Source organism: Leuresthes tenuis, unplaced genomic scaffold (genome assembly GCF_036924035.1).
Source record: "Leuresthes tenuis unplaced genomic scaffold, fLeuTen1.0.hap1 SCAF_3, whole genome shotgun sequence".
Taxonomy (NCBI): domain Eukaryota; kingdom Metazoa; phylum Chordata; class Actinopteri; order Atheriniformes; family Atherinopsidae; genus Leuresthes; species Leuresthes tenuis.
In genome coordinates this window covers 38,901,866-38,923,155 of record NW_027325357.1, presented here as the reverse complement: position 1 = coordinate 38,923,155, position 21,290 = coordinate 38,901,866, and the positions used below count along the sequence as shown (strand labels likewise).

The following is a 21,290-nucleotide window of genomic DNA, read 5'->3' as shown; positions in this document are numbered from 1 at the left end:
GTTGTGGCAGAGGAAATCAGTGACGTTCTGTCAGAGTTTGGCATTTTTGACAAAATTGTAGCAATCGCTGTTGATAATGCTGCCAATATGGATGTGGCCATTAAGCGCCTACAATTGTGAAAATGTGCTGCTTTGCCAACATACTTAATCTAGCAGCACAAAGTCTGTACTCCTTAAATTCAGTGAGTCAGTGGGTGGCCAAGGTCCGAACCATTGTTGAGTGGATGAAGAGGTGCTTGGTGGCAAAGGTGGTTTTCCAGGAGAAGCAAGAACTTCTACGTAAGAAACACGAAGTTCACTTTATTTAACCGTTGTGCAATGTATGAAATTAACGTAATAACTTTATATTTCTGATCTTATTATTATTTGAGTTCTGCAGAGTAGTACTACAGTATTTGACTACTTCTTTTAAATACAATTACTGTTTTATAATTATAAATACAATTAATTACAATTAACATCACTTCAAAGTAATGTTCTTGTTTCTATCAGAGCTGCCCCGACACTCTCTCACTCTTGATGTGAGAACGCGCTGGAATTCTCTTTACCTAATGCTGGAGAGTTTCACAGAGCAGTACCCTGCAATTCAAGCAGCCAGCTTGGATCAACGGCTGAGACAGAATATGGAAAGGGACAGGTAGAGATAGATAGACTAGCTGGATAAGATATTTGATCCTGATGTATTAAGCTTAGACACAAAAAATACCAATACACACAAAATATGAATTCAAAGAACAGTATAAGAGTGAATGCACTGCATCAGTGAATTGATTGTCTTGACTTACTACAAAGAGCTGTCATTATGATAGACTATGTGCTAATGTAGGGAGTGTATATGTAAGGTCCTTTTTTAAGAAAAGAAAGAGAATATTTCTAACACTGATCTTTGTGTGCTGTATTCTTTTTCATACAGGCTTGCTTGGCTGACTGAGGAGGATTTTCGGAGAGCAGAAGACTTCATCAGTCTCATGAAAGTTCTCTACACGTCCATACTCTGCATGTCTTCAGAAAAGAGACCCACATGCGGACAGATACTACCCATTCTCCAAAAGCTTGAGGTACATCTGACTGTGAAAGAGGGAGACACAGTGTTTGTATCCAACCTTAAAAAACCTATCCAAGCGCTACCAGGTAAGTGACTGGGGGCAGGCAGCTGGAAAGAAATTGATGAAGAATAGAAATATCTTTATTCCTGTGGCTTTATCAAACATTTAAAGGATATGTGTTTTGCAGAATGATGAGATCAGGAACTTTTCCCAAGTGGCCACTGCATTGGATTCGTGCTTTAAACAGAAAGTGGATGACCGTGTCTGGGACCAGATCCAGAGAAAGCTGATTGAGCAGGTGAAATGTCATTCATGCACAACAGTCCTTTTCAGCTATTAAAAATCTGAGATCTAAATGCTAGTTATGTTCTTTGTATTCAACAGAGAAAGACTGTGGAAATGATGAGGACACCGTGCAGTCTGAAAGGTGTGAGAATGAGGAAGGGGAAGATAAGGATGAGGAGGAGAGTGTAAGTGAAAGCTGAAATTATATAGGTTCTCAATCTTAATAATAATCATGCCTTGAATGAATGTTTTTCCTTTTTAGTGATAATACTGATGAACCTTTTATTTGGTTTGCAACCGCCTCCCTGCAAACTGTCCAGAAAGACTCTACTGGAGGAGCTGTTCACTGAGGAAGAGGCACAAAACATAGTGTCACAGCAGAGCTCCATGTCCATCAAGAAATGGGTGGAGAGAGAGCTGCAGATGTACTAGGAAATTCCACAGGCCATTATGTCTGAGGACCCTGCTGTATAGTAGTGGAACCAACGAAAGACTTGCCCTTTGCCGTCAGATCTAGCTTTCTCATATTTATGCGTTCAAGCTTCTTCTACACCCAGCGAACGTGTCTTCTCCACTGCAGGAAACATCATCTATCCAGAACGCTCACACATACTCCCTGAGAAAGCAGATATGATCATTTTCCTGAACAAGAACTTTTTCTGATTTTACTGTACCTGCTGCTAATCTGGACTGAGTTGTTCTGCACCATGTTAGCTCATCAGTGGGAGCTCAGTAATGTTTAATGTTTTTTCATACACCCAGGATATGTTTATGGTTTCAAAAATAAAGCTCTTGTGAAAGTTCATAAATTCATAACATTTATATTCAAGTTCATAGGTTTGACATTTATTTACTGGTTTAAAATAGCCCTGGGAGAAATTCATAGTAAAGTTAATAAAAAGTAAATAGACTATTTCATCCAGAAAGAACTCTGGTTAGCTAGCTCATTGAATGTAAACTTTTTTGACCCTGCCTCTTAAAAGAATCGGAATCGAGAATCATTAGGAGCCGGAATTGAAAGGAGGAACTGAAACCAGAATCGTTCAAATTCAAACGATACCCAACCCTACAGGGGACCCTGTTCCACCTCTTTCCACAGGGGCTGAATCTCTGGGCCTGGCCACTGAGAGGGCCAGCTTATTAGACATGGGGCTATCGGGTTCAGTGGTTCATACCCTGCAGAATGCTCGAGCCCCATCAACAAGGGCGGCTTACTCCTATCAGTGGGAGCTCTTTGTGTCATGGTGCAATGCCAACCAGTATGACGTAATGTCATGCTCGGCTCCAGAGGTACTCAGATACCTGCAAGAGCTCCTGGAATCAGGTAAGTCAAGTTCCACCCTGAGGGGTGTAGTAGCAGCTATAAAAGCCTCTCGTGTTGGTGAGGCTAAGCTAGCTGCACAGGATGCTAGCCTCATAGCACAGTTCCTCAAGGGGGCGCAGAGGCTGGTGCCATGCAGTAGGCCAACTATCCTGACATGGGACCTGAGCAGGGTCCTGTCAGCTTTGGGACAGGAGTCCTTTGAGCCCCTGGAAACCGTGAGCCTTCAGTGGCTGGTTGATCAAGCTGGCTTTCCTCCTTGCAATTACATCTGCAAAGAGGGTAGGGGAACTGCAGGCTCTCTCACAGGAGAGTTGCTGCTGCTGCTTCCTTCCGGAGGATGCAGGTGTCATCCTCCCTCCGAATCCAGCATTTTTACCTAAGGTGCTCACTAATTTTCACTTAAGTCACTCAGTGGAGCTGCGACCCCTTAGGCCCTCCAGGGCAGGTGTGGGTCTGCAATGGTCAGCGCTGTGCCCGGTTCGGGCACTTAAGATTTATGTTAGCGTATAGCGGAGTGCAGGCTATCTGAGTGACCTCGTCCTTGCACCCAGCCCTTGCGTCTGGCAGAGTTGGTTATGCAGGAATCATGTACAGGGGTGGTGGCACATAGCATCTTGCGGTGTCGCCACCTTAAGTACGTATGTTTGTATATAGTTTGTGGTGGCTTTGTACACACCGTAAATTTGAGTGCGGTTACTCGTGGAGCGGTGACTGCTCTGTCTCCTTGGGACCCTCACGGTGTGTCTTGCAGAGCCCATAACATATATTCTATGCGTGGTGGACAGATATTCTCTTACGACAGAGAACATGGGGTTACAGTGTAACACTCCCTGGTTCTCTGAGAATAGAGAATATCTCTCCGCACCAAGGCCACTCGGAAACCGTTCAAATCAAGTGAATCAGCTGATCCCTGCGCAGCTGGGTCCAATTATAGGGCGCAGGGGAAGCCACAGTAGGTGTGGTGTGTCTTAAAGAGGTTTTCACGTCAGCTGCTAGAATGTCTTTAAATCCCATAACATATATGCTATATGTGGTGGATAGATATTCTCTATTCTCAGAGATACCTATATACTAGTATATGTACATTTACGTTTACAATCAAACATTTTAATACACTGTTGGCTCAATGTTGATCAATCAAAAATCTGTAGAGGTGGGAAAAATGATCAATTCTAAGATGCATCGCGATTCGGCCGTGTACGATTCTGCATCAATGCAGCAATGTGACGGCTACTGCTACACACACAAACAAGGAGGCGGGTAAGAAATCGTGTCACTGCCCGTAATTCGCTGTGATTGGTTAGTCAGGTTGACAACGTAATAAGTCTGGTGCGTCGGTGCATCAGCATAGAACTGCAATTTATAGAATGTGCCCTAGACGATCCCATGATCTCTGCAGTTTGACAGATCATTACGGCTCGTCTTCACGTTGCAATTGTTCACGATTTAATATCGTCATATCGCCCACCCCTCGCAGCAACAGCCACGAAAACAGCGAGCACATCCCAGCTAACAATTTAACAAGCGCTGACAACTTTGCCGACCGCTTTGGAGAGAGGGAAGAGGATCACCCGTTCTGTTGCATGTTTCATTGCTAAGGATCTACAGCTCTATTCGGTGGTAGAAAATGTCAGGTTTTGCTACCTCCTGAAGACACTTGAGCCTTGGTATAACCTGCCCACAAGAAGACACTTCACAGAAACCACTGTGCCTGCATTGTGCGACAAAACCAAAGCCCAGGTAATGGAATCAATGAGTGGAAATCCAAAATGCTAAAGAGTGAGCAGTTATTCTACAGTTTGGTCAAAATAAATTTTGACACATACATACATTTCCTCTGAAATTGGTTGTAGGTGTAGGCTAGGCCTATGTATTTATTTTGGGTTTACAACTTTATTAAGATTTATGTTTACATCTATGTTGCAGCTGTATGATGTGATTGCCACACATTATTATCAGGTTCTTAAGAGTCCTTGTCTTCAAGCTGCTAAATTATTTTTATACAGCACACTTGCAATGTAAAACAAGGTATTGTTTTGTTTTGAAAATTTAATATTTGCACTCTAATAAAAAATAGGTAGGCTACGCCTATGCTATTTGTTTTGGGGTACTACATGTGAAAGAATCAACTAACACAGTGTTTGTTTACTATTTTGCACAGTCAGTGTGTGGTTGCAAAGTTCAGAAGTACTCTGTCTTAGAACTGCTCTAAATTTTTATTATTTAAGTAATTATAGGCAGCATACTTTAAAAATTGTAATTCACTACAGTGGTAAGATTTATGTTTTGTTATTCAGGGATACTGAAATAAAAAAAGGAGTTCAAAACAATATGTATCGGACTGCTTGTAGTAAGTAATAATTGACAAAGAAAAATTGAATGAGAAAAATCGTGATGCATTGCAGACCCAAATCGAATCGTTAAGCAGATCATCGGAATTGGAATCAGATTGAATCGTGAGGCAGGTACAGATGAACACCTCTAAAAATCTGTGCAGTAGTTTTTTGAGGACAGCCTGAAGATGCTGTTGCCTGAAAATGCTCTTGCACATTTGGTGTAAATTGAGCTAAAATTGTGGGTGGAGATTGGTTTAATAAGTTTTACAGTTTTTGAAGTGAGCGATGGACTTCATAATTTCCTGTGTACTTCAGTTCAGTTCAGTTGCTTTTATTGTCCCCAAGGGAAACTTGGCTTGCAGACAGGTTGAAAAATAGTAACTATAAATTCATATAATAAAAAACATAATTACATGTAAAAACAAGACAAACCAATCACGAAACAAGGAATTATCAATTCAATCAGATTGGTACGATTCATTCTGTATTCTTTTAAGTTTTGTTCAATAGTTTCTTATCTTCAAGGCAAGGCAAGGCAAGTTTATTTGTATAGCACAATTCAACAACAAGGTGATTCAAAGTGCTTCACAGAGACATTAAAACAGAAGAAATAAAAAGCATGATTTGAAATTTAAACAAAAGAAGCAAATAAGAACAATAGATAAAATCTGAAAAAAATTATATATATGAAAGATAAAATCGATAGTTAAAACATGATTCCGTTTTGAAACTCAAGCTTATTCAAATGCAGCTGAAAATAGGTGTGTCTTCAACCTGGACTTAAATACACTGAGTGTTTCAGCTGATCTGAGGCTTTCTGGGAGTTTGTTCCAGACATGTGGAGCATAGAAGCTGAATGCAGCTTCTCCATGTCTGGTTTTGACTCTGGGAACTGATAAAAAACTGGATCCAGATGACCTGAGGGGTCTGGAAGGTTCATAGTGGGTCAGGAGGTCACTGATGTATTTTGGTCCTTGACCATTCAGAGCTTTATAGACCAGCATCAGAACTTTAAAGTCTATCCTCTGATGGACAGGCAGCCAGTGTAAAGACTTCAGAGCTGGACTGATGTGCTCCACTTTTTTGGTCTTAGTGAGGACTCGAGCAGCTGAGTTCTGGATGAGCTGCAGTTGTCTAACTGACTTTTTAGGCAGACCTGTAAAGATGCTATTACAATAATCAAGCCTACTAAAGATGAATGCATGGACTAGTTTTTCCAGGTCCTGCTGAGACATCAGATCTTTTAGCCTTGATATATTCTTAAGGTGATAGTAGGCTGACTTTGTTATTGCCTTAATGTGTTTGTCCAAATTTAGGTCTGAGTCCATCACTACACCGAGATTTCTGGCCTGGTTGGTCGTTTTTAGATTTATAGATTGAAGCTCTGTGGTGACTTTCAATCGTTTATCTTTGGCTCCAAAGACAATTACCTCAGTTTTGTTTTTGTTTAGCTGGAGGAAGTGGGACATCCAGTCATTAATCTCCTCAATGCATTTTCCAAGGGCCTGTACAGGCCCTCTGTCTCCTGGTGACATTGTTATATACATCTGTGTGTCATCTGCATAGCTATGGTAGTTTATTTGGTTGTTTTTTATAATCTGTGCCAGTGGGAGCATGTAGATGTTAAACAGAAGAGGTCCCAGGATGGAACCTTGGGGAACTCCACATGTGATTCTTGTCTGCTCAGATGTAAAGTTATCTATTGACACAAAGTACTTCCTGTTCTCTAAGTATGTTTTGAACCAGTTTAGTACAGTTCCGGAAAGACCAGCCCAGTTCTCCAGTTGTTTGAGTAATATATTGTGGTCAACTGTATCAAAGGCAGCACTGAGATCCAGTAAAACTAAGACTGACACTTTTCCACTGTCTGTATTCAGACATATGTCATTAAACACTTTAGTCAGAGCAGTCTCAGTGCTGTGGTGCTGTCTAAAGCCTGACTGGAAGGTATCATAGCAGTTATTTTGTGTTAAAAAGTAATTAAGCTGTTGAAAAACCGCTTTTTCAATGATCTTACTTAAAAATGGGAGATTTGAGATGGGCCTGTAGTTGTTCATTTGCGTCTTGTCAAGATTGTCCTTTTTCAGCAGAGGTTTAATTACAGCTGTTTTTAGTGGCTCTGGAAACACACCTGACGTTAAGGACAAGTTCACAATCAGTAACAGGTCTGACTCCAAAGTCTTTGAGACCCCTTTGAAAAAACCTGTTGGTAGGATGTCTAAACAGCAAGAGGAGGACTTCAGGTGACGTAAGATGTCCTCCAGGTCTTTACTGTTAATGGGTTGAAATAGTGTCATGGTGTTTAAACCGGTTTTCGGTGGACACGGTACATCAGCAGCAGGTTTAGCATATGTACTAACTGCTTGTCTAATATTTTGGACTTTGTCTATGAAGAATTTGGCAAAGTCATTGCAGGCCATGGTGGAATGGAGTTCATTTGCCACTGACACAGGAGGGTTTGTTAGCCTGTCAACTGTAGCAAATAAGGCCCGAGCATTATGACTGTTTTTGGTGATGATGTCAGAGAAGTAGGATTTCCTTGCATTCCTCAGTTGTAAATTATAAGAGTGAAGTTTCTCTTTATAGATGTCATAATGAACCTGGAGATTTGTTTTTCTCCATCTGCGCTCAGCTTTCCGACACTCTCTTTTCCCATTTTTCACCAGTGTGGAATTTCGCCATGGAGACTTCTTCCTTCCAGAGATAAGCTTCACCTTGATGGGAGCAATAGTATCCATAACATTTAACATTTTAGTATTGAAGCTACTGACAAGCTCACTGACTGAACCCCCGGACAGGGCAGGTGTTAAAGAGAAAACCTGGTTAAAGATCTTACTACTGTTTTCAGTTATACACCGTTTTGAGATCACTGCTGTTGGACATTTGTGTGCACTGAAATCGTACTCTCAAAGAAAACACAGGAATGGTCAGACAGGCCCACATCAGACACAGTAATCTTTGAAATGCTTAGACCCTTGGAGATCACTAAGTCTAGAGTGTGCCCCCTATTGTGCATGGGCTCTGTTACATGCTGAGTCAGCCCAAAGTTGTCCAGAGTGTTACTCAGGTCTTTAGTCCCTCTGTCCTGAGGGTTGTCCATATGGATGTTAAAATCACCAACAATAATTATACAGTCAAAATCAACACAGATCATAGACAGCAGTTCACTGAGGTCTTCAGAAAAATCTGCACAGTATTTCGGGGGCCTGTAAATATTCAGAAACAGGACTCTGGGTGAGGCCTTCAGCTGTATAGCCATATATTCAAAGGACTGAAAACTTCCAGGAGATAACTGCTTACATTGAAATGATTCATTGAATAAGACTGCGACCCCTCCTCCTCTCCTGCTCACTCTGGCCTCGCTGATAAAACTGTAACCAGGAGGGGTCGACTCAATAAGAACAGCAGCACTGTTATTTTGTTCCAACCAAGTTTCAGTTAAAAACATAAAATCCAGTGTGTGCTCAGTGATAAAATCATTAATTAAGAATGTTTTCCCAGCTAAAGACCTAACATTTAATAAAGCCAACTTAAGTGTTTTAGAGGTATTATTTGCCCCCTCGTGTTTGGGAGCAGTCTGTGGCACACAAGGTATGTTTACTTTATTTAAAGATTTTGAGTGCAACTCTCTGTGTTTTGACTGGGTCACATTTCTCCTTCTGTCACCTAAAAGTACAGAAATTTTAAAATCTTCTAATGAACAGGGTCCAAGCTTGTCCTGGGAAAAGTCTCCACACAGTCTCCACAGAATCCACACAGCTTGGACCCCTCACACATCACACATCAGACTGCGGAGACAGTACATGGTGGCAGCGTGAAGGGACAGAAGGGGGTGGGGCTGGGCTCCGTCGCTTCGGCTGCTCTAGTAGGGGCGGGGCTCGGCGGGGAACCTTTGGCCGCTTTGGTGGGGGGTTTATGGGGGATAAAAAGGGATTGGGCTGGGGGGTAGATCTAAGCCCAGCATTGACCCGCTCCATCATCTCCTCAGTGAATTTCAGGTGAGGGGAGGAGGAGGGAGAAAGGGAGGGTGAGGAGCACAATGACCTGTCAGGGGTTTGGGGGGCTGGGGAAGGTCCTGGTCCTGGTCCCTGGTCCTGGTCATTAGTGCTGTTGAGAGGGTTTGGGGCAAATAAAGACCTCTCTTCTTGCCTCTGATGTCTCTCCTTTCCAAAGTTCCTCTTGGGTGGGGGCAGATGGAGTTCCTCCTCAAGGTTTCTGCTGGGATTTGTTTGTTCCTCTCTATGAGATAACTCCACGTTTATCTCAGCCTTGGCCCCGAGCACAGATGGATGACATAGGAAATAAAACATGTTGGAGGTGAACAGTTTCACCCCTGACTTGTTAAAATTAAATCCATTTGCCTTAAAAAGATGCCTGCGTTCCCAAAAAATGTTAAAATTATTAATAAAATGCACTGAGTGGTCAGCACATGCCAATAAAAGCCATTTATTCAGTGCCAGCAACCTGCTGAATCTTTCCTCTCCTCCTCGGACTGGTGGTACAGGTCCACTGATGAATACAGCTGCATTCAGCGAGCTCACTGTGTTTAATAATCCAATGAAGTCCCGTTTCAGAACCTCGGATTGTTGCTTGGACACATCGTTTGACCCTGTATGTAGAACGATGTTTGTCACAGTTGGATATTCATGTGCAATTCCAAGAATTCTCTCCTTTAGATCGTTAACCATATCCAGAGGAAAGCAGAGGACTTTAGTGTTCTTACGGCACATCCTTTGAACATCATTTACGGCAGAGTCACCCACAATCAGAGTTTGAGGCCCAGCCTTTAGCTTTCCCTGTGGCCTTTTACTTTCCAACTGGTTTTCAGTCCTTGCCTTGCTGCTTTGGGATGGATGGTCGTCCAATAGAGATCCAGAGTCCATCGATAGTGGAGCAAATCTGTTCTGCAGTTTCACACTCGGTTGTTTTGGAGGTTTGTTGTTAACCTTCCCATTCACAGATGTCCAGTCCTGTTTCCTCCCATGTACAGGGGTAGAAGAGCTCCTCTGCCTCGTAGGGAGTGAAGGCCAGTCGGTTTCTCGTCCTCCCACTTTCAGGAGACATGATTTACTTTTTGGTTTTGCACCGAGACAGTTCCAGGGAGGATTATTATTAGCTGATTTATTATAATGCACAGAGTCTGCTTTCTTGGTTGTGTTATTTGTGCTCCTTAGCTGTGTGTTAGCTTGCTCATCTCCGCTGTTTTGAATCAATGGCAAGGTTGTTTCATTTCCACATAGTCCATTTACCTCCACATTTACTTCTAAGCGATGAATTTTCGTCTCCAGTACTGCAATCTTCTGCAGGAGGCTGTAGTAGTCATCTGTGGAGAAGGGAGGCATCTTGTTGCTAGTTAGCCTAACGGTTAGCACCTTTCCAGGCTATTTAGCTTTAGCTGAGTGCTAGGTGCCCAGACACTGTAAATCAGGCTTCAGCTGTGTGTAGGCCACGCACACGGAGTTGCTGGCTCGTCAGATAAGTTGTAAAAAGAATAAAAAATGATTAAAAATTATTTTGAAAGTCTTGGTTCACTTAAAAGAAAAAGAAAAGAATTATATCCAAGACTTGTGGAAAGAAATAGAATGATTTAAAAGCAAATTAAGCAGTAAGCAGCAGGAGGAAGCAGAGACGCGTCTGCACTCTTTAGAAGCAGGAAGTAAAGAGTGTAAAAACATAAAAAAGACATAAAAAAGTATGGGATATATTTTTTTACCTGCTTGACAGTTTCAACTGAGACGCCAATCTTCCTCAGAAACGTCATTAGTCCTTAAATTATATGGACGTGGACTTAAAATCATTGTTTTATTTTATGGCCTTGATGCCCTGGCTTTTGGCTTTTGTGTCCTCAAAAAAGTGACAACACAAAAGGCCAAGTGGCTTTGCCCCTAAAATGACGAAATTCCAGGCCTGGTAGTACTGGTGTTATTAGTACTGGAACAGGAGTGATGTACAGTCACTGAATTTCTTACCAACGTAGTTCTCCACATCACTAATGTAGAAGGTGGGGGCGGGCATGGACATGCCGAGACCGTCTTTCTTCTGAACAAGGATTGGTTCATTGAAGCTGTTTTCCTCCAGGTACTCCAAGGTCAGCTGACTTCCACTTAGTTTCACCACTATGTCATCAGCACTGACAGGGACACAGAGGGGAAACACTGTGATCAAGGCGTCATGAAGTAAAGACACAAACTGACACCTGATCATTGTGTGAAACTATATAAAAGCTGATCTTCAAAAGTTATCAGACAGTGCCCCCCAATGGAAGTATTCAAATATGCAAAATACCTATGTACAATTCAGCCACAGAAAACTGCTGTTCCCTTATTACAAATTCATTCATCATATCAGATTCCATCAAGTCTGATCATTAAGTTGAGGATGAACGCACTCCTCATCACACAAAAGGAACAATTAGATATGGCCTTTGCAAGTACAGGACATGTACAAGAGCGTTTCCAAAGAAGTAAAATAATCAACAAACAATATAAACGCTAATATGTAAACATTTGACTAAATTAAAGAAAAAAAAGAATATATACATAAAATAAAATGTTGGACTATTTGTATATGATACTATCTTTTTATATCTGAGGAGATGCCACATGTACGCTGCTGAATGATTTCATCCTTTCGAGTTATCGCAGGTTAATATGATGGGTCACACCAGATGTTCTCGTCACCTGATAATCTACTTCTTAAATATAACCAGTCAATCACTCTTATTTTCATTTGAAAAGATTTCCACGTTCCGTCGTTTGTAAATGATGTTCTAATATTTAAACTAAAAACTAGAGTAAGTAAGAAATTAGGTAATAAATTGAACTGTTATGTAGAACAGGGTTGTATCTCATGTCAGTTCTGTGCCTATTTCACTGAAAATGTACACAATGACAAAAAAATAATAACTAACAGCTAAATAATCTCTAAAAGTGTACAAAATAAACAGTGTACAAACATGAAATTAAACTGAAAATTTCACCTTAGTACCTTTAAGTAAATTTTTCAACTTGTCATCACATCATACTGGATATGAATAAAGAGGGTGTTAGTGATTTGTGGACTGTAATTCAAGGTAAGTCGATCTTTACCTTGGAAACGTTCTGCTGCGAAGCTCTTTGATGAACACTTGACTGCCGTTCTGGACTGCTTTGATATCTGTGGTTTGCCCCGTATCATGTTTGCTCCAGTTCTTTTTCTTTTTCACTGAAGAAGAGAGAAACACCGATCAACAATTGGCTCATTTTTATCACAGCTGCGGTTTTGACTGATATGGCTTCGACTCACAGCAACATAAGTTAGTGCAGCTACTCACACGTGGATTTGCCGTGGGTCTCCTCACAGTTTGGACAGTGATAAATGTCAATATCTGGAGCATCATCTTCATCCACCCCAACACAGCTGAAATGACAACAGCAGCACTGTTTACTGTTGAGGAATTGAACCAACTGTTCATAATTTGAGGTACAGTTCTTGTGAATGTATGTCTTCCTATCAAGGCAGCTGTTACTGATTCGCAATAGTCAATGTTCACTGTAAGAGATGTTACAATTACATAATGAGTCACTGTGATGTCAGCGTCATGTCATGACTGCACTGATGGCCGGCCTGCAGGTAATGATTTTTTAAAATTATTATTATTATTAATTCATCTTATTTTCTTAATTAATCAGCTCACCCATCAACAGTCAGCAGCAGAGGGAATACTGTTGCTATATTTTAAATGATATTTGCCACTTTAAATCACATTGATAAAATATACATGATTTGAAAACAAAGACAAAGAACAGCTAGCAATGTCTTCCTTTGCCCGGACATCTGTCACCGGGGCTTCCCCCTGGAGTCTGTGCCCATGGGGCTCGGTCGGGTACAGCCCGAAAACACGACGTGGGTTGCCCTTTTGAGGGGTTCACCACCCGTGGGAGGGGCAAAGGGGGTAGGCTGCAATGTGGAATGTCACCTCTCTGTTAGGGAAGGAGCCTGAGCTGGTGCGTGAGGCTGAGAGGTTCTGGCTTGTCGCACTCATCTCGACGCACTGTACTTTGGGGTTTACCCCGGTGGACGAGAGGGTAGCCTCTCTCCGCCTTCGGGTGGGGGGATGGGTCCTTACTGTTGTTTGTGCTTACATACAAAACAGCAGTTTAGAGTACCCACCCTTTTTGGACTTCCTGGAGGAGGCACTGGACTACAAGACATGTTCCGTGCCTCCATTGTTGAGGTGGCTGACCGGAGCTGTGGCAGGTAAGGTGGCCGGGGCCTGTCGTGGCGGCAACCTCCGAACCAAAGCTGTCAAGCTGAAGAAGGAGTCCTGTCGCGCCTTTTTAGCCAGTGGGACTCTGGAAGCAGCTGATGGGTACCGACAGGCCAAGCGGAACGCAGCCTCGGTGGTTGCTAAGGCAAAAACTAGGGTGTGGGGGGAGTTTGGTGAGGCCATGGAGAACGGCTTCCGGGCGGCCTCGAAGAGATTCTGGTCCACCATCTGGCGGCTCAGGGGGGGAAGTGGTGCACCGTCAACACTGTGTATGGTGGAGGTGGGTCTCTGCTGACCTCAACTAGGGACGTTGTGAGTCGGTGGGGGGAATACTTTGAGAACCTTCTCAATCCCACCGATACGCCTTCCGATGAGGAAGCTGAGTCGGGGAGCTCGGATGTGCGGCCTCCCATTTCTGGGGCTGAGGTTGCCGAGGTGGTCAAAAAGCTCCACGGTGACAAGGTCCTGGGGGTGGATGAGGTCCGTCCGGAGTTCCTCAAGGCTCTGGATATTGTAAATGGTAAATGGACTGTACTTGTATAGTGCTTTTCTAGTCTAACTAACCACTCAAAGCGCTTCTAACACTACATGCCACATTCACCCATTCACACACACAGCACGTCTTAAGTCTACACATAATTACGTGCTTTCTAACCATTCATACACCATTGGATACATCGGTAGGCAACGTGGGGTTCAGCGTCTTGCCCAAGGACGCTTCGAACATGTAGCCCAGGGAAGCCAGAGTCGAACCACCGACCTTCTGTTTGATTGGCGACTGCTCTTCCTCCTGAGCTACAGCCGCCCGACTGTAGTGCTGTCTTGGTTGACACGCCTCTGCAACATCGAGTGGACATTGGGGACAGTGCCTCTGGACTGGCAGATCGAGGTGTTGGTCCCCATCTTTAAAAAGGGGGACCGGAGGGTGTGTTCCAACTACAGGGGGATCACACTTCTCAGCCGCCCTGGTAAGGTCTATTCGGGGGAAACTGGAGAGGAGGATCTGTCAAATACTCAAATCTCGGATTCAGGAGGAACAGAGTGGTTTTTGTCCTGGCTGTGGAACAGTGGACCAGCTCTACACCCTCAGCAGGGTCCTGGAGGGTGCATGGGAGTTTGCCCAACCAGTTTACATGTGTTTTGTGGACTTGGAGAAGGCGTTCGACCGTGTCCCTTGGGAAGTCCTGTGGGGGGTGCTCCGGGAGTATGGAGTGAAGGACCCCTTGATAGGGGCTATTTGGTCTCTGTATGATCGGTGTCAGAGTTTGGTCCACATTGCCGGCAGTAAGTCGGATGCGTTTCTAGTGAGGGTTGGACTCAGTCAGGGTTTCCCCATTGTCATCGATTCTGCTCCTAATTTTTATAGACAGAATTTCTAGGTGCAGCCATGGCATTGATGGGGTCCAGTTTGGCGACCTCCAAATTGGGTCCCTGCTTTTTGCGGATGATGTGGTTCCATTAGTATCGCCGGGCTGTGATCTTCAGTTCTCACTGGAGCAGTTTCGAAGCCGAGTGTGAAACGGTTGGGATGAGAATCAGCACATCCAAAGATGTGAGACCATGGTCCACAGTCGGAAAAGGGTGGAATGCCCTCTCCCGGTTGGGAATGAGATCCTTCCCCAAGTGGAGGAGTTTAAGTATCTCAGGGCAGTGATGCGGACTCTACATCGGCTAGTCGTGGTAAAGAAGGAGCTGAGCCAGAAGGCGAAAAAGGTTCGTACCCTCACCTATGGTCATGAGCTGTGGGTAGTGACCGAAAGAATGAGATCGCGAATACAAGCGGCCGAAATGGGCTTTCTCTGGGCTCTCACTTAGAGATAGGGTGAGAAGCTCGGTCATGTGGGAGAGGCTCGGAGTAGAGCCACTGCTCCTCCGCATCGAGAGGAGCCAGATGTGGTGGATCGGGCATCTGGTTAGGATGCCTCCTAGACACCTCCCTGGTGAGGTGTTCCGAGCACATCCCACTCGGAGGAGACCCCGGGGAAGACCCAGGATACGTTGGAGAGACTATGTGTCTCGGTTGACCTGGGAACACCTCGGGGTCCCCACGGAAGAGCTGGAGGAAGTGTCCGGGGACAGGGACATCTGGGTTTCTCTGCTCAAGCAACTGCCCCCGCGACCCGATCCCTGGAGAAGCAGTAGATGATGGATGGATTTGAAAACAAGGAAAAAAAGCCCCAAGGTTTAAAAATAATGAAAAATTAAAGACAATTTCCTATTTACAACAACAGTTATTGACATTTGAAACTGTAGAAACAGTCACGAGATCAGGCAAGTGATCGGTCAGTTGATTTGGTTGGCTGGTGCCTGAACTGCCGGCCGCATGAAAAGCTAGATAATTCTCACATTTTAACAACCAATGAGGCATGTAACATGTAAATGCAAAACCTGTGTTACATTTCATGCTTTTTAAAGTGAAATATATTTCAAATCAGTTCTTCTGATTTTAGCTCTTTCGTGGAGACAGATTAATGGTGTCTCTAAATGATTCTGCATATTTACATATAAAGTCAATCTGAGAAAGTTCAGTTTACATGCGCGGCTCACAGTCACAGTCAGGCTGTAGCTGCTCTGCAGAGGTGACAGAAGAAAAGTGAAACACATGACTGCAGCAACGGATTTAAACAGTACTGGCTGATTCTTATTTGGAAAAAAGTCTACACAAATGACAAGTTGATATATCACACAGGCCTAACAACAGCATTCATATTGTTTCTAACATTCATCAGTTAACCGCTTTGGTCAGAAAATAATGAGAAACTCTACCACAGCGAGCCACAGCGAGCAATGAGGATGCCTTCAAATTGCTTTTTCTGTCAGAAAAAACATGGATACCCCAAAGACATTCACCTTAATGTGAAATAAAAGTGAAACATAACAAATCATTATCACCAAGATGCAGCACGAAAAAAAATAATTAATTCATATAAATATTATCTGAACAGTATAAGATCGCTGAAGAGTATAGAAAATATAGTTATTTTTGCTTACAACAATTAAGCTAACATTTGCTTCATTTGGAAAAAAGACTTTGTGGAAAAATAAAAAAACAAAACAAACATCAGCTACACCCACTTCACCCAAGGAAGGATAGCTGTCATCCGTGCAGCAGGCGGGTAACATCACCAACCCATCAGAGGACTAACACAAAGAGACAAGCAGGCGAGCTCATACTCACACCTAAGCCAATTCAGAGGCATCAGTTCACATACATCTGAAACCACACAAGCACATGGAGAACATGAAGACTCCACTAAGGCCCAATCCAATTCTGTTGAAAGACCGCAGACTACGGACAGGACAATGCAGGTAAAAGGGACAGGACAGTGCAGGATAGCAGAGAGCCTCTATCAGTTTTAAACACTGTACATTCACAAGCAGTCAATTTGTTTTAGCTCAGTGGTTTATAGCTCAGCTGCTGTGAAAGGAAGTGTTTCTTGAATTAATACAGTTTGCCTCCTATCAATAGTTTCCAATTTCATAGTAGCCTAGGATGCAGGATCCATGCATAAGAAATTAAATAATAAAAAAGTTTTTTTATTTGAAAATTGTAGTCCAGAAGTCTATGTTGAGTCAAACCAAATAATGGTGTGTTTGAAGCCTTCCAGCAGAAAAATGTCAAACTGAGGAATCACTGATGGGGGAAAAAGGGGTTCAATGATTTTGAGTTATATGTATATATTGCCTCGGTTTGCCTGTAACATGATCATCTTTACTATAGTTTTTATACAGTTTCCAGTTGAAACAAATCAATAAAAACAAAGCAAAGTAAAATAGAATCATGCAAGATATCAAAGAAGACCAAAAGTTCTAAAGACATGAATTAATTTAGAATTCATTCTAATTCTAATTCATTAACAGCAATGAGGGGAAAAATGTAGTTCTTTGGGTAGTAAAGTTTAAAAAGTTTCAGCTGTAATAAAAAAAAAGAAACAAAAATTAGAAACTGTATTTGAATGACATGACTGATGAATTTGCCTGGCGAGACATGACTAACGGTGACGCCCTGCTCCTCCCATTCAGCTGTCCTGGTGTCTTGCACAAACAAATTCCTCCCGTTTGAGGCCGCTGCTCTTCAACTCAATGAACTGGGAGGCTTCCCCCATGGGAACTCCACAGCTTTGCCACATGGCCTGCCTTTACAGTGTGTAAGTGTGTGTGTCTAATGGAAATGCTTGTTCATGACATCCCTAGCTTGGCAGCTTAAAGGAAAGTTCCTTAAATTCATGCAAAATATGAAATGTGTGGATAAATATATGTTTACATGAGACAGAGGAGCAGAAGTGTTCAGATGAGATGACTTCTGTTAAATCATTAAATCTGTAAACTCAGGACAGGGCTGTCTTTTTTATTTTTTTACCAAGGTTCATTTTAAGGCCAGTCTCAACTTACAGAGACACCTCGCTCTGACAACAGTTAAATCTGTGATACGGAGACTAAATGCACATCATGGGATCAGATGACTTTTTCTTAACTTGTTGCTTCATTGGTTTAAGAATATACTTTTTGGGAGTAGATGAATCTTTAAACTTTTGCTGAGTTTAATGCCCCATCTCTAATGACATTATAAGCTGTGGTGCAGCTTTGTCCTTGAGCAGTTCTGAAACTGACTTAGACCTTTTACTTTTTTTACTTTTACTTATTAATTTTGCACTTCTCCGTGTTACTGAGGATACCCAGTAATACATGGTTTTGTGTTCATGTAACATGTCTATTTGGTCTTAATTCTCACTGTTAAGCACTTATATCATTCAGTCAGTCAGAAATTGTTTACTCAAGAATATAAAATATATCAAATTAAAAAATGTCCATTAAGACAAACACAAATTGAAAATATCTAGTTATGTGCTTGTTGTTTTTCATATTTTTAGTCCAACATTCATGTGATCTGCTTCACCCTTGGCAAGTGTATCGCTGCGGAATCAAGTAACTGATGTGCTGAGTGTGAGAACATTTAGATCAACAGACATCATATTCTGAAAAATGTTTTCTTTTTTTCTTATGCTTTGCAAGGCAGCTGAATTCAAATAAGATTTGCAAGATCTGCAACTAAAGCTGCTGCAATCACAAGAAGTACAGACTACGTGCAATTAGGAAGTTATTCAAATGTGCTCCTGAGGCCAATTTCTGCAATTAAGTAAGACACATTCATTTTAAATAGCAATTTCAATTTGAGCATAAATCCCCTAAAGAAAAGACACTAAAGACTTACTTAAAAGAGTCCTAAAACAAGCTCATACAAAGGTAATGAGACTCAGCCATAACTAATGTCTCACTAGAACTGTGTGGTGGTGTGTTTCTCTGCAGAGACTCTGTCTGTGTTTTTCTTGTTTCTTCTTATCTTATTAAGGATGTTTTGGGGCTATAACCATTGAGCATATGGGGTAGAGCACACCAGCCAATGACAGATGTAAGGACAATCATAACTGCTGTGATTCATCTCCTGTGCTGCCTGTTCATCTCTGTGCTATAAACTAGAGCTGGTCAGTTGCTGCATCACCCGGGTTAATGATTCAAACCTTTGTACTGAATCACGAGTCAGAGGTTTCCATTAACCCTGGATCCAAGAGTTTTTTGGCTGTCCGTTACTAAGTACACAAGGAGAGTTAGCAGACTCATGGAAAGGCAGCAGACTCACCAGAAAAAACGCGAATTCAGACAAATCGGTTGAATCGGCTCAGTGACTGGAGTTAGCGGACTTACGGGAAACACTGCAGACTCAGAACTTTACACCAGTCTGTGGATCTAAGTAATAAGTTAAATATTGCAATAAACAAGTGAATAAACACACTGGTATTTGTTATGTGACTGATATACTGTATTTTATGCACATGCTATAATGATGATGATGAGTATTATTATTGTTGTAATTATTATCAGTAATAGTGGTCAATAACACAGACTTAAGTGAACCGGATCACGTTAGTGAGTAACCCGAGCCAAAAAAATTAACCGAGTTTACCACCACAACTATAAACACATTCAACCTCTCTTGGCAAGGCAGGAAATTTAGCGTGAAACGTTAAACTTTTACATAAAGTTGTGTTGAGATGTGCAGAGGAGTTTTTTGTGTTTTACATACAGCTGATAAATTGGAGTTTAAATTCTTTGATTTACTGATTTGGTATGCAACTGGTCATAGTCTGTCTAACAAAAGTTGAGGTCTCTGCATAACAGAAGTGGGTGTTTCCCCATCAAAGTAAGACTTTTTAAATCAGTGAGTGATTTTCAATCGCAAGGCTAATTTGACTTGAAGTTTGCATGAGCTGTTAACACGACTGTTTTTCGTGCAAAGACTTCCTCTGTGTTCTCTTTTTTTTTTCTAAATCTATTGGCTTCCTTAGAAGACGAGTGTCACCAGTGTTCTCCCATGAGGACAAAATCTGGTTGTCTGCTATGTGTGCATCTGTGTGTGTGCGCCTTAGGACTGACATGTAGCAGATAGGCTTTGGCTTACAACTTCAGCGCAATGAGACAACAGCGAGAGGGAAGTGGAGCAGACTTTCTGTTGCTTTTTCTCGCTGAATCATCAATGTACATGTAAATTTAGCCAAACTTACAACAGCACGCATTTTCAATTCACTGAAATGAATACAATAACACGTTACGAAAATAAAAGCTTTTCTATTGTTATGAGCAAAAAATAATATTCTAAAACCTCAAAGATAAACCTCAAAGCAAACCTAAAACAATTAATTAAAGCAATTTTTTACATGGGAAAAAAAGTGTTTTACTGTGGCTCCACCCATTTATGTGTGTGTGTGTGTTAGCATTGCAATTATGATTAAGTTTAAATATGTTAGGTAAAGTGAGGACCTGCCAGCTATATCTGAAGGATTTAGATGACTTTGTATGTCAAAAAACGATAACAGGAGAGTACCTGTTATGTAAGTTAAACTCTTGTTTTGACCTTGATACACAGTTGTGCATTCACCGACTCCTCTGTTCTCCTCTGTGCAAGACACAGAGAAAAACAGACGTGATTATTTTGAGATTGTCTAGACCATTTCAAGGTGTGTCTGGAGACACTAGTGATTACATGGTAAGGAAAGTTCAGAGTAAAAATACTAGCTAGAGGTTTAGTAGACATTGTTGTCCAAACTAGGCTCTTTAAAGGAGAACAAATTTTTCTTTTCCACCAGTTCACACAGGTCCCAGGCACCCTAATGACATTTCTGTTAAATTATTTAGTCAAATTCCTCACGGATCAAGCACAGCAGCCCTCTCTGTACCCTATCTGTAGCACTCTGCACTCAGGCGGTCGGTTTACGTGTCTGTCCCTTTAAATGAAAATGAGCTGCTGCCGGCTGCTCACTCCGCCCCACTCTTCCACCCGACTTCCACCCAACCGTGCCGACCTCAGTTCGGTGTCAGGCTGCTATGACACACAGCTGAGCAGAGCACTGGTCATGGCTGCCCATACACCGTTGCAACCATTTATGTTTAAGCCAGAGTCAGACCCTGAGAATGACGAGGCCCCATATGTGTAAAAATGTGTATTTAAATACAAGTAATGTAAACATTACTAAGCTGTGTGCCATGGCAGGGCAATGGCGCCTGCCCCAGACACCAGCAGATTTGAGAAAGCCTCAGACACGGGTAACTGCCACCACAAATTGAGCCAGCACTTTCTGCAATGGTGTACGCAACCCAAATTAAAAGATATTGGTGTAAAAGAGCTGGGAAAATGTTTTTTGCATAATAGGTCCTCTTTAAAAGTCCAGGACATCATGGCTTGTCTGGGTTTTATTTCAATCACTGTTATTAAATACATATTCTCAGGAGTACTCCAACTTGTAAGTGCAATGTTAGTTAGTGGAGAAGTCCATTAACAACCCTAATGCTTTACTCAATATTTACAGCTATTTAAGCTATATTACATACTGTAGGTCTAATCATCATACAGTGTGTACAGCAACAATTCAAGTACATCAGAAACTCAATAATTCATCAGTCATTGTTTTGTTATTACCAAATTAAATTACATTTGATAATCAGTAAATCTACCTATATACTGAATTACAAATGTATCTATGTATTGTGTTTTCTAA

The 21,290-nt window shown here is 42.0% G+C and overlaps 1 protein-coding gene across 2 annotated transcripts in view; it reads right to left on the bottom strand.

Annotated features, from left to right (window-relative positions):
• The window catches only part of phf2 (PHD finger protein 2), a 57,773-nt gene that overhangs the window by 30,184 nt on the left and 6,299 nt on the right, over positions 1-21,290 (bottom strand). For both annotated transcript variants that reach the window (XM_072382988.1, XM_072382989.1), the window contains exons 2-4: positions 12,304-12,389; positions 12,080-12,194; positions 10,961-11,121 (exon numbers count right to left, since the gene is read on the bottom strand). In XM_072382988.1, the coding sequence (XP_072239089.1) occupies positions 10,961-11,121; positions 12,080-12,194; positions 12,304-12,389 (362 nt within the window). The remainder of the gene's footprint in view (positions 1-10,960; positions 11,122-12,079; positions 12,195-12,303; positions 12,390-21,290) is intronic.